The 14,588-nt window shown below is 41.5% G+C and overlaps 1 protein-coding gene across 1 annotated transcript in view; it reads right to left on the reverse strand.

The window, feature by feature from the left end:
* The window catches only part of RYR3 (ryanodine receptor 3), a 361,967-nt gene that overhangs the window by 257,986 nt on the left and 89,393 nt on the right, over nucleotides 1–14,588 (reverse strand). Inside the window, 2 exon segments of the mRNA XM_057721476.1 lie at nucleotides 1,034–1,202; nucleotides 11,761–11,882. Of these exon segments, the coding sequence (XP_057577459.1) occupies nucleotides 1,034–1,202; nucleotides 11,761–11,882 (291 nt within the window).

Below are 14,588 nucleotides of genomic sequence, written 5' to 3' on the forward strand. Positions count from 1 at the left end.
CTCACAGAAGCCTGCCCTGTGTCTGGTGTGAAATGATTCTGACTCACCCAGAAACAGCCCTGGATGTAGGACTATTTTTCTCTTAGATGCACCAAGCATCTCCCCATCCTCTCCAAAAGAGGTGGAATTTAGAGACAATAAGACTAAAAGAGGATTTTAAACTACTTTATAGCTAATTTATAATACTATCCCACCCAGTAAAAACATTTGTGCCCAGCTGTTCTCAACGAGCAGGAGGGAGGTGGTACGCATAGCTTCAGCAGCCTATAAGGCACACGGAACGTCCCCCCAGCCAAAGTCTGCTCACATCAGAAGGCTGAGTAGGGAGGGCTCTACTTCCCATGTTACCAACTTTGGAAATGCAAGGGATGAGCCTTGTCCCCAGGAATGGGGGGCTGCAGGAGTATGACCATGGCCTTAAAATTAGTGCCAAATCCTCACATCCAAGTTCAGAAAAGGCATGTGACTTGTCCAAGGACACACACAGTCAGGGATGGAGCCAGAACTGGGGCCAGGGCCCCTGGAGCCCCAAGTTAGCATTTCCCCCATATCCAGGCCCAGGCTCTAGCGACTCAGATGCTCAAGTTCGACTTGAGACATAGCAGCGTCTGTATCTCTCAAACCAGCTCCTCAGGCATTTCTGGTGTGGTGGAACCTGGGCATTCATACGTTTCCGAAAAATTTCCAAGGTAATTCTGACATCTCCCAAAATTTGGGAATCACAGCCAGTGCCATACTCTCATAGCTGAGATTTGTGGAAGATGAATTTTGGATACCTAGGTGACACTGAGGCTTTAAATTAATCTGGTTTGAATGTGCCAATATACAAGCAGGACAGGGTTCGCTGCTAATGTGATCAGGGCTCCAACAGGGAAGGGCGACTTCCAGTGAATCCTTTTCTTTCCAGCTTCCTCTTTCTTGTTCTCTGTCTCTTAAACACATGCATATGTGGAGACAAAGCTAATTCGCAGTCATCAGGGTCCTTTAGCTCTGGATATAAAGAGCATCTCAATTTTTAATGTTTCGGACTTACCTCTTCCTTGAAAAGATTCTGTCTGTTTTTGAGTGAGCGGAGCTTGTTCTGCTTGTCCTCGTGCTGCATCTCCTCCTCCGGGGGCTGGAAGTAGGCAATCAAGTCGTGTAGGGTCTGCAGGACCTCTTCTATCGGCAGGGTGACAGGGGCAGCTGTGCGATTGTTTCCGCTAAAACCACAAGATGGACACTGCTCAGGCAGTGCACCTCCAGCAGGGCCCTGCCAAGTGTCCACTAGGTCCTGGCTCTTCCCTGCCCCACACTGGGCACACGGACTGCTGCCTGGGGTAATCGTTGTAAGGATGACCACACGCTGAAGGGTGCCGACAATTAGAGCAACGGGAAAGAATTTCTGATTCAATTTTAAAGCCATTTCATAAATCAAGGGACATGACCCCTGGCTGCCTGTCACTGTTTTTCTAAGTGGAAACATGTTCATAAATAATAAACTTATTAACCCACAGTTCTCTGAGAGCATCACATGTTCTTGGAATAGGTTAAGCATCAGCTGGAGGGGGTTTCATCACTGGGTCTCCTCCCCCATCTACATCTTCATCTTCTGTCTCTCTCCATGTGTCTTTGTGATATCTCTGCGTGTTTTTCTCCCAATATTCGTGTGTGTGCAGGCACCCCATTTGTTGTGTGTGTGTGCGTCCGCACCCCTTTTGTTGATGTCTCCCTTGCCCTGTCTCTCTCCCCTTCTGACTTCCTCTGTGTGCCCTGCCTGTGTGTATCCACCCCTCCCCCACTGTCCCATCTCTCAACATCCTTCTTCTGTCTCAACATCCCCACCATCTCCCTCACTTTCTCTGCTGTGTTCCTCCCATCCTATATGTGTCTGACTCCCTCTGTCATCATTTCCCAAACAAATCTTATAATTAAATCCTTTCAATACAGAGAGACCACGAACCTCCACAAATGACAAAATGACCCTTCGTCTTCCTGTCTCCTTGAAGGGTACACCGGTGAGCCTTTCAGAGGGCAACGCTAAGAAGAGGGAGGGGGGAATGGACCCAGCCCCTGTGGAACTGTATCTGTGGCCCCAGTGGAAGCGGAACTGATTCCACGTGTAAGTAACATGAGGGTTTTTCCTTGGTGGTCGATTTCTAACGAGCTGTCCTTTACATTTACAGCAGATCTGCTTATATATCAGTCTGGACACATGCTAAGAAAAGACTGGGATCTAGGCCCAAAGCAAAGGCTTATGAACAGCCCTGAAAACATTCCTTATGAGGTAATGATAATTCTATTTTTGTATAAAAAATGCCACAGGCACATGACGAAAAAAGAGTAAACTACCGGCAGGAGGTATTTCTCAGTAATGTGGCCTCTGGCCCGTGACAGATGCTCAGGAAGCTGTTATTACTGACTCTCTGGGACATTACTGGACACAGAGACAGTGAGGAAGAGAACCCATGTGGATATGAGATGAAGGTTTGGGGAAAAAAACTCAATCAGAAACGACTCCTCAATTCCAGATTCAGTGAAGGAAGAATACATTTTCCACAATATTTCTGGTCTAGGTGCAGAGTATGTTTTTCTCTCTCTTTTTTTTTAAATATTTTGCATTTACTAGAGACACTCATGCCAGTTAAGAGTGTTTCTTCATGTGATAAGAAATGAGAATGAAAGGAGGGGTTTGTAGGCATTTCTGTAGCTTGATGGGGGCAGCCTATCACTACCCAGAGGGTTGGAAAGCCCAGGTTAGAGCCACTGCCATTTAACCATGCAATTCTTAGAGTGCCTCTAAGCCTCTTGTGCTTCAATCTTACACCTGAAAAATAGGAAAGTACACTCTATGATTGCCAGGATCCTTCTGGGTCTGTTTTTGTTCTGTGGGTTTTCATTGGTGGATCACTTTGTCTTGCCTCTTGAAGAAATATCAATATAACAGCCCACCAGGGACTGGGGCAGATGCTTCCTTCTTTCCAAAAAGAACACATCGCATGTGTTTGGCATCGGGGACACATCCTCTAAATGGCTTCGTGGTGCTCACATTCTACTCTAGAAACTTGGGGAGGAGGCCCAGATGGACGGGGTCAGTTCACAACTAACTACAATTGGCACCTGTCTCATCTCAGCCTCCGCCACTTCTACAGCCACTGTGCCAACTGTGTTCTCAAATCTTTGCCAAGGATTTCTTTTGTTAAGTAAGAGCTCAGGTGATTCTGAGTATCATATAGTTACCATAACATAATTATTTATATATCGTTTCCCTCCAAAGGTTAAACTCGGAGGACAGCTGGATAGCATCTTTTCTCCAGCAGGACTTCCAAGACACCTCCATCCATCACATTGTTCATTTGTCCTATTGGACAGTTCGCAGCAACTACACAGGAGATAATGAGACAGCACAGGAAAACTTAACCTTTTCTTCTTCCTTGTTCTTTCTTATTCATTCATTATTCCTTTAATTTTTTTCTTGCAGAAGGCCACTCTCTCTTTCTGGTTTCCATTTGTATACAGCACTGTTGGTTTCTCAAAAGAGATGGGAGAGAAGAATCTATTTCCAAATTATTTTGTCATCCTTCACTTTCCAGCTCTTGCAAAATTTAAATACCATGGCTTTTGCAGCACTCACCTTAGTTTACTGTTCATTAGTCCTCCTTTCTTATAAAACATCCTGTGGCTGGGAGAATCAAGAATTTCCCCCATTGAGGGTAGGGCTTCCAGAAGGGAGGAGCTCAGTAAGTTCTTTCTCCCATAAAAGTGATAAAATTGGACAAAATCATCCAAAAAACTATTTTAGGACTCTGGAAATTGACCAAAAGCATACGGAAAATTGAGAAGTGTATTTTTTTTTAAAGAAATAATGAACTTTGGTAAGAACAGTGGGAGTCTACAGCGTTTCAGCCTGAGATTGCTCCCAACCCTCCCCCGCCTCGTGGTAAAGAAGTTCTAACAGGGTGGGGCAGGCCTTGTGCAAGGTCACAAACAGACACACGCAGGAAGGACCAGAGAGGGCCCTAGCTATCCATTCATCCCTGGCTGAATACGAGGCCTTGTGCAAGCAGAAAGTAAAATCCAGGACAGACTTAAAACTGCCTGACCTTTCTACATGATCTCCAACCCATCAGCAAAGGATAGCAGGCTTGCCTTGCAAGAAATAAGTCCTTCAAGCTAAAAGCAAATGACACTAGACAGTAACTAGCATCCATACAGAGAAATAAAGAGCACTGGTAAAGGTAATTATGTAGGTCAATGTAAAACACAATAGAAATATATATTTCTCTTTTGTTCTCATAACTAATTAAAAAATCAAACGCATAAAACAATGATTATAAAACTGTACTGCTAGGCTTATAACATGAAGATATAATACACGTCATTATTATCACAAAGGAGTTGAGAGAGACTAGAACAATACTGGAGCAAAGTTGATTTATTTTACTTGTAAAGTTAGTATTAATGTGAAGTAGATTGTTTCTGGTCAAATACATGCTGAGTTCCCTAGAGCAACCACTAAGTATATAACTAAAAAAAAGTAGTTAAAAAAATTCAAAGGAATTAAAATGGTACTAGAAAATGTGGATTTAACACAAAAGAAAGAAGTAAAGGAAGAACAGAGGAATGAAAAGACACATAAAAATCAAATAGCAAAATGGCAGATGCGAATCTAGTCATTTAAATAATTATACTACCTATAAACTGATTACAGACACCAGTAAAAGGAAGAGACCATCAGATTACACTTAAAAAAAGATTCAGGACTTCCCTGGTGGCGCAGTGGTTAAGAATCCGCCAGCCAATGCAGGGGACATTGGTTTGATCCCTAGTCTGGGAAGATCCCACATGCCACGGAGCAACTAAGTCCGTGCACCACAACTACTGAGCCTGAGCTCTAGAGCCCGTGAGCCACAACTACTGAACCCCGCACACCTAGAGCTGCTGCTCCACAACAAGAGAACCTGCTGCAATGAGAAGCCTGCACACCACAGAGTAGCCCCTGCTCACCACAACCAGAGAAAGCCCGTGCACAGCAACGAAGACCCAATGCAGCCAATAAATAAATAGTAAAGAAATAAATAAATTAATTAAAAGAAAGATTCAAAGTATGCTATCTATAAGACACATTTCCCATTCAAAGACACAAATAGGTTGAAAGTAAAAGGACTGAAGATACACCATGCAAACAGTAACTCTACGTGGCATGTAAGACAGCTGGAGCGGCTCTATAAAACAGACACTGAGAAGAAAAAACATTCATAAAGAAAAAAGGGACTCAGTCATACAAAAGAATGACCTTCTGCCATTTACAGCAATGTGGATGGACCTAGAGAATATTATGCTGAGTAAAATACATCAGACAGAGGAAGTCAAACACTGTATGATATCACTTACATGTAGAATCTAAAAAACAATACAAATGAACATAGATGCAAAACAGAAACAGACTCACAGATACAGAAAACAGACTTGTGGTTGACAATGGGGAGAGGGAAGTGGGGAGGGACAAAACAGGGGTATGGGATTAACAGATACAGACTATTATGTATAAAATCCATAAGCAAGAAGGATAGACTGCACAGCACAAGGAATTAGAGCCATTATCTTGTGATAACTTATAATGAAGTGCAATCTGCAAAAATATGGAATCACTATGCTTTACTGACACCTGAAACTAATATAATACTGTAAGTCAACTATACTTCAATTTCAAAGAAAAGAAACATGTAGGGAAAATTGAAAAAAAGAAAAGAAAAAAGGGAGGCATTTTATAGTTATAAGAGTCAATTTGGGGGGAAGATATACCTATTATAAACATGAAGCACCCAATAACAGAGACCAAAATATGTGCAGCAAAAACTGACAGAATTGAGGGGAAAATAGTCAATTCAACAATAATAGACATCAATTACATTTTCAACCAGATAGTGTAATAAACTATATAAATAAAGGACAAAACCACATCATCATCTCAGGAGGCAAAAAGAATTTGGCAAAATCTAACACTCATTCAAGATAAAAAGCTCTTAGCAAACTAGGAATAGAAGAGAACTTCCTCAACCTGATAAAGGGCATCGACAAAAACCCTGTAGTTATTTAACAGCATACTTCATGGTCAAAGACCAAATATTTTCCCACTAGTTCAGGATCAAGACAAGGATGTCTGTTCTCTCTACTTTACTCCACATTGTAGTGGATATTCCATCTAGTGCAATCATGCAAAATAAAATAAAATAGAATTAGAAATAAAAGGTATTCTTTGTGGAAAGGAAAAAAAAACTTTTTGTTCACAGATGACATGATCCTGTATGTATAAAATTCTAAAGAGTCCATACCAAGAAATACTCCCAGTAGAATAAAAAATTTCATCTAAGTCATAGGATACATAATTGGAATTTTAAAAACTCAATTTCTATATACCAGTATTTATAGACACCAGCAGTGAACAATCTGGAATGAAATTAAGAAAACATTTCCATTTGTAGTTACATCAAAAATAAATACTCAGGAATAAATTTTACAAAAGTGTAAGATTTATACACTGGAAACTGTAATATCTTGCTGAAAGGAATCCAAGAATAATAAATGGACATTCCATCTTTATGGACTGAAAGATTCATTAAAATACAAGTTTCCCAAAACTGATCTATAGATCCAATGCAGTATCTATCAAAATCCTACCAGACTTTCTCACAGAAATTGACAAATTCACTCTAAAATTTATATGGGAATGCAAAGGACCTGGAAGAGCCAAAATAATTTTGCAAAGAAGTAGAAAATTGTAGGACTCACTCTGCCTGATTTTAATGCTTACTATAAATATCTACTTTAATGAAGACAGTGTTGTATTATCGTACACATGTTTTAGCATGTGGGTTGAATATGCCTATGTGTGTATTGCTCTCTCTCACTCTATATACACACACACAATCATGTATATACATACATATATACTTTTATGTATACATACGTGTGTATGATGTATATATATGTATGTGTCTGTATAAAACACATACACAGAAATACTCTTCAGCAACAGAAAGGAACAGAACACCATTATGTACTGAACCTCAAAAATGTAATGCTAAATGAAAAGGCCAGATTCAAAAGATCACATATAGTGTGATTTATCAACTTAATGCATTAACATGTGAGAAAAGTAGATGTCTGGTTGCCTAAGGCTGGGGGCGGCAACTAGTATAAATTGCAATGGGCATAAGGAATCCTTTCAGGGTGATGAAAATGTTCTGAAACAGAACTGTTGCCATGGGTGTACAGCTCCATCAATTTATTAAAATTCACTGAGTTGTACACTTAAAAGGATGAATTTTATGATATGTAAATTATAACCCAATAAAGCTGTTTAAAAATAATTTTCCCATTGTTAGGCATGTAACTCCCACTGGATTTTTAAAAATAACAACTTTATTGGAACATAATTCACATATCATACAGTCATCTATTTAAAGGGTACAATTTAATGGTTTAATGGTTCTTAGTATATTTACAGAGTTGTGCAACCATCACCTAAATCAGCTTTAGAATTTTTCCTCAGCTTTCCCCCAAATCCCATACCCATTAGTAGTCACTCCTCTTTTCACCGGCTACCACCCCAGCCCTAGGCAACCACAAATCTGTTTTCTGTCTCTACAGATTTGCCTGTTGTGGATATTTCATATGAATGCAATAACACAATATGGGGTCTTTTGTGGCTGGCTTCTTTCACTGAGCATAATGTCTTCAAGGTTCATTTATGCTGTAGTGTATATGAGTACTTCATTCCTTTTTATAGATATATAATATTCCATTGTATGGATATAGCACCTTTCAGTTACTCATTCATCAGTTGATAGACATTTAGGCTGTTTCCACTTTTGGGCTATTATGAGTAATGCTTTGAACATTTGTGTACAAATTTTTGTGTGGACACATGTTTCATATCTCTTGGGCATATACCTAGGAATGAAATTAAGTCATATGGTGTTGCTATGTTTAATGTTTTGAGGAATTCCCAGACTGTATTCCAACACAACTGCAACATTTTTTTATTTTTTTTATTTTTATTTTATTTTTTTGGGGGTACACCAGGTTCAATCATCTGTTTTTATACACATATCCCCGTATTCCCTCCCTTCCTTGACTCCCTCCCCTCGATTCCCCCCCACCCTCCCTGCCCCAGTCCTCTAAGGCATCTTCCATCCTCGAGTTGGACTCCCTTTGTTATACAACAACTTCCCACTGACGCTTTTACAGTTGGTAGTATATATATGTCTGTGCTACTCTCTCGCTTCTTCTCAGTTTCCCCTTCACCCCCCGCCCCCTCCCATACCTCGAGTTCTCCAGTCCATTCTCTGTATCTGCGTCCTTGTTCTGGTCACTGAGTTCATCAGTACCATTTTTAGATTCCGTATATGTGAGTTAGCATACAATATTTGTCCTTCTCTTTCTGACTTACTTCACTATGTATGACAGATTGTAGTTCTATCCACCTCATTACATATAGCTCCATCTCATCCCTTTTTATAGCTGAGTAATATTCCATTGTATATATATGCCACATCTTCTGTATCCATTCATTTGTTGATGGGCATTTAGGTTGCTTCCATGTCCTGGCTATTGTAAACAGTGCTGCAATAAACATTATGGTACGTTTCTTTTGGGATTATGGTTTTCTTTGGGTATATGCCCAGGAGTGGGATTACTGGATCATATGGTAGTTCTATTTGTAGTTTTTTAAGGAACCTCCAAATTGTTTTCCACAGTGGCTGTACCAACTTACAGTCCCACCAACAGTGCAGGAGAGTTCCCTTTTCTCCACACCCTCTCCAACATTTGTTGTTTCCAGACTTTGTGATGATGGCCATTCTGACTGGTGTGAGGTGATACCTCATTGTGGCTTTGACTTGCATTTCTCTGATGATGAGTGATGTTGAGCATCTTTTCTTGTGTTTGTTGGCCATCTGTATGTCTTCTTTGGAGAAATGTCTATTTAGGTCTTCTGCCCATTTGTGGATTGGGTTATTTGCTTTTTTGGTGTTAAGCTTCATGAGCTGCTTGTATATTTTGGAGGTTAATCCTTTGTCCGTTGTTTCATAGGCAATTATTTTTTCCCATTCTGAGGGTTGCCTTTTAGTCTTGTTTATGGTTTCTTTTGCTGTGCAAAAGCTTTTAAGTTTCATGAGGTCCCATTCGTTTATTCTTGATTTTATTTCCCTGATTCTAGGAGGTGGGTCAAAAAGGATGTTGCTTTGATGGATGTCATAGAGTGTTCTGCCTATGTTTTCCTCTAGGAGTTTGATAGTGTCTGGCCTTACATGTAGGTCTTTAATCCATTTGGAGTTTCTTTTTGTGTATGGTGTTAGGAAGTGTTCTAATTTCATTCTTTTACATGTTGCTGTCCAATTTTCCCAGCACCACTTATTGAAGAGGCTGTCTTTTTTCCATTGTATACTCGTGCCTCCTTTGTCAAAGATAAGGTGCCCATATGTTTTTGGGCTTACTTCTGAGTTCTCTATTCTATTCCATTGATCTTCCTTTCTATTTTTGTGCCAGTACCATACTGTCTTGATCACTATGGCCTTGTAGTATAGTTTGAAGTCAGGAAGCCTGATTCCACCAACTCCATTTTTCCTTCTCAAGATTGCTTTGGCTATTCGGGGTCTTTTGCGTTTCCATACAAATCGTAAGATTTCTTGCTCTAGTTCTGTGAAAAGCTTTTACTTTTGATAAAGTACAACCTATTTTTTTCTTCTGTAGGTTTTGTTCTTGGTATCAAATTGAAGAAACCATTGCCTAATTCAAGGTCATGATGATTTGAGCCTTTGTTTTCTCCTCCAGGTTTTATAGTTTTAGGTCTTGCAATCAGGTCTTTAATCCTTTTTGAATTAATTTTTGTGTATGTGTGAGGTAGGGGCCCCCGACTCAAAGATATAAGGGCAGAGGCTGAGAGAATTGTCCACTCCCTACAGTGACTGCTGTGGTCATAGTCCAGACTACACGAAAACTTCGTTCATACATGTAGCTAATGTTTTCTGCCCAAACCAAGTCATTCATTCTTAGGCTCTTCAGAGGAGAGCAGTCTGGATGTAATGCAGAATAAAAAGCGGGCTTCCTAGGTGGCACAGTGGTTAAGAATCCGCCTGCCAATGTAGAGGACACGGGTTTGATCCCTGCTCCAGGAAGATCCCACATGCCGCGGAGCAACTAAGCCCGCGCACCAAAAAAAAAAAAAAAGAATAAAAAGGGAGAAGTATTTTTGCTCAAAGTTCGCAGGAAACCAGTGGCAGAGCCAAAAGCAGACAGAAGATCATTGACTTGCAGCCCTCAGTCCCATCCTGTGGCAGGAATACCCCTTTTGTCTACTTTTCTTCCTTCAATTTAGTATCAGGACCCCTGTGTTGTACATGACCAACCAACCAGAGATGGTTTGCCCTCTACTTCCTCTCTCTTCCCATCTTTTCAGGACAGACCTCAGACATGGTACTAGTAAACTATTTTTAATCACATAGTGGATGACGTATACTTATCAGGACAGTTGTGGCTGACTGTTAGAATTATCTGGGGAGCTCTAATAAAAAGCTGGTGTTTTGGATCCCACTCCAGAGACTCTGATGCAGTTGGTTGGAGATGCCACGTGGGCATCAGGGTATTAAACGCTTCCCAGAGGAATCTAACATCTGGCCAAGTTTAGGACCTCTATTCCAGGGCAGTGGTTTGTAAACTTTAGCAGGTGTCAGCATCAACTGCAGGGCCCATTAAAACTCAGTTTTTCTGAGGTACCACTCCTAGGTGTCTGATTCAGTAGGTCTGTCTGGGATAAAACCCAAGAATTTGTATTTTTAACGAGTTCCCAGGTGATGTTGCTGGGCTGATCCAGGGACCTACTTTAAGAACCTGCAGGAGATCTCAAAGCAGCAAGACAGAAGGAAACTGAGCCCCAGAAGCAGGATGGTCTGTTTTCCCTAGGCCACTTGCCTCCCCTATACTATTACTTGAAAAAGAAAAGTTTATTCTAAACCACAATAGCAGCTTAGCCTGTATTCTAACTAACACACATCGCTGGGATCACAGTGATTCAACAGGAAGGAAAATAAAAGTGTAACATTTTTTTCTCATTTCATGCAAATTCACACACGCAATTGAAACCCTCCAGGCATTAGAGAGGTTTCCCTATGAGCGAAGGATGGCTTGCAGCACTGCACTGTTTACAACAGAATCCGTTCCTCGTGGTAACTGGTGAGCACAATCCCCAGAGCTCTGTTTCGGCAGCACTGATGAGGCTGGAGGGATTATGATCCAAGCAGGCAGCTAAGCTGCTTGCCCCATTTAAGTCCCAGCCATAGGTGGGTAACCTGAGCCTTGCCTGCAAATCTCCTGGAACCACACCACAGGAACAATTCTGAATGATGTAGAAAGCCTTTCTAAATAGCACAGAAGGTGTGGATCTGTCTCTCCTCTCTCCTCCTCTCTTCATGCACGAATACAAAAGACACTTAAAGCGCTCCAGCTCTCTCCACCTAATTTTCATGAGAAGACCTTGGGTGTTCATGACACCAACCTGAATAACTAATGGGGCCTGGGCATTTGTTGGGCCAAGAGTGAACCTGGGAGGAGCTTACCTACTGGGAAATATGTTTCAATCCCAAGCTCTTTCTAGCAAAACTCTCTGCTGGTGCATAATTATTTCCTGAAAATTTATAGTATTAAAAGAGGGTGGTTGGTGGGATTGGATGGCCACAAAATAGAAACTGACAGGCAGAGAAAGGGAAGGAGCTCACGTACCTTACAAACTGGCTGAATGAGGCGGTCGTGTTCCGGATGATCCGGGCAGCCTGGGACTCCTCACGCTGGCATCTCTGCAGTGTTAACCCGTCATCCATGTGGCCTTCCTGATGGAGTATGACCTACCCCAGAGCCAAAGGCAGCAGCTCCAGGTTACACAGCTGGACACTCAACGTTTCTTACCGTATTTCCCTCATTCCTTGTATTCCTTTCCCCCAACCGAGCTCCACTGGGCCCATTTTGAAAGTGGGACATTAACAAAGTTATTTTGCCCATACGCCCTATTACTGACGTTTGACTCACTCCTGAGACACGGTGCTCTGATGAAAATGAAATTTTATGTGCCACGGTGGTGTGAGTTACAACAAATTCCTTGGACCTAGATGGCCGGTTTGAAAGGGTGAAAACATGTTATGATAGCTTTTTCTCTTAAAATGAACACAAGACCTTATCCTTGGAGATGAGAAAAATCACTTTGTTCAGAGCCTTTTCCTCTGGAGATAAACAGAGGAAGAAGAAAGATTAAGTAAAACCCTCTAAAACCCTCTACTGGAATCAGGCGTGGCTCTCTCTCCTGAAGCACAGCTGCACTGGGTGAGTTGATTGTAGAACCGGGGAAGCAGCTTGAGATGGTGGTTTGCTTCTCATGGAGGCTAGATAGGGGATTTGAAAGCATGGGCTTGAGTTATCAGCTGACCTGAGTTCTAATCCTGCTAGGCCACTTCCCAGCTGTGTGACCTTGGGCAAATTACTTAACCTCTCCCTGCTTTGACTTCACCACCTGCAGGTGGACTTATCTTAGAGGGTTGTCTGGAAGGTTAGATGATTTACATGTCAATCATTTAGCACATTACCTAGAATATAAAAGGTACTCAATGAATATTTGTTATAAGGGACAGTATATTACTGATCTCAGATCAGTTGTCTGGAAGCTAGGTATACTTATTGCTCACCAATGACATCATGATACAATTTTTGGGTGAGGCTTGCAGCTTTTGGTACAGAGGTCAATGGGTTTTTTTTCTCTTGAAAGGGCCAAATATGTGCGGTTATTAACTGCGTTGGTTTGGTTCTGGTTCAAGTCAGGGTCAAATCCTGATTCAAGTTCCTGGCATGGTGTCCTCTTGATGTAAGTGAAGGGAGACCATTTGTAGGTCCTGGGGAAGGAGAGGTGTGTGTGTGTGGGGGGGAGGGGGGCGGTCAGTCAGTCTATACGTCAATTACATAAACTATGTGGCTCCTGAAAATATCTTTAGAATAAGGATTTTTGGTATCTCTCATTTTTAGCACAAAGAAACAACTTTTTTCCTTTCCATGTGAAAATCTTTTCCTTACTTTGTATTCTTCTGAAAGTATATCCTGATTTAATGAATTCACACAGGAAGTAGAATGCTGGCTTGCACACGTTTATGTTCATTTTTGAAAAAGAGACCTTGCATCCCATCTACCTACTGTAGCTTAAGAAAGGATGCCCTTACTATTGGATTCACCAACTGTTTCAAAACATTGCTTTGTCTGAGATTCCCAGCAACTGCTTACCAATGTTGCATTTATATTTGGCAATACATCTCACTATGTTTACTCTGGCCTCAGTCCCAGCATTTGAGTCCCCAAAGACCCACATCCTTAGGTTTTGCTTGTTCAGATAACACATTCAAACTGGCCAGCCAAACAAGAAAGTAATGAGAAATGGGGGAAATACAGCTGTTAGGATGTTGTTATTATGCATCCTGTTGATTGCAGCTCAGGTCCTAAGGTCCTTTTTCTCTTGGAGGAATTCCATAACCCAAGAGCCTAGAGCAGAAGCCCAAGTTGGGAATGGAAAGAGAGTACTTCCTTTCAGGTGAGTTACCATTCGTCAGGTTTTTCACTGTGTCCGTTTCCCACTGGTTTTTCTAAATTCCTACTTTGTTTCATAAGATGCTTAACACAGATTGGACAGTCTTTGTATTTACAGAGGGGAACTTAACTTGCTTCTCACGAAATGGAGCTGGGCAGCCCTGTCAGGGGCTGAATGTTATGGCACTGTTTAGAGAGAGTTTCTGAAAGTGTCTCCCAAATTCACACATGCATCCCAGCAGTTAAATGGACCTATGGACCATGGCCCCAGAAGAAAAAGGCAGGGACAGTCACAATAAATCAATACCATAAACTGGGCTCTCTCCTAGTTGACAGGGTCCTTCGACACTGTCCCCACCCACCCAGAGTTACAGCCAAGATACACGAATTCTACTCTCTTTAAATGTCATCCTTATCTTAGTAGGTCTGAAAAATTGTGGAAACTCTAGATGATATTATCATACTCTTTAGAGGATTTAACTCTCTGATAGGCTGTTAGGGGAGATAATGGGCTTTTGGCATCTATTTTCATTTTGCCCTTATTTCCAGAGTGCAGCCCTTACTCCTGGGGTAGAGCCCTTCTGGGATTCAGCTGAAGATCTACTGTATTTTCAAAGGCCATTCCAGCTTGAGGGACCCTGAACCTCCACCTCTGTCTCCCTAGTACTGTCATACTGTCTCTGCTTTGCTCTTCTCCACCATAGAGAAATACCACTTTCTGTTCTCTCTTAGCTTCATACCCTATTCACAGTCAGCTTAAGAAGCTAGGGGAAACTGTATATAGAAGTTCAGGTTCATGTTTCTATAGTTTCCTCCACTCTGGCCCCTCAAACCCCAGAAACCTCAGCTGATCTTATCATAAATATGTCTCTCCAGCCCAGTGAAACTAATAGAAGACCCCATTCCTTGTGCTGCAACTCAGAAAAATGCTGAGGGGAAAGTGGTGATAAAGGAGGAACCCACCTTAGTGCACTTACATCCTGTTTGGG

The sequence above is a fragment of the Hippopotamus amphibius genome, chromosome 2, assembly GCF_030028045.1.
Source record: "Hippopotamus amphibius kiboko isolate mHipAmp2 chromosome 2, mHipAmp2.hap2, whole genome shotgun sequence".
Lineage (NCBI taxonomy): Eukaryota > Metazoa > Chordata > Mammalia > Artiodactyla > Hippopotamidae > Hippopotamus > Hippopotamus amphibius.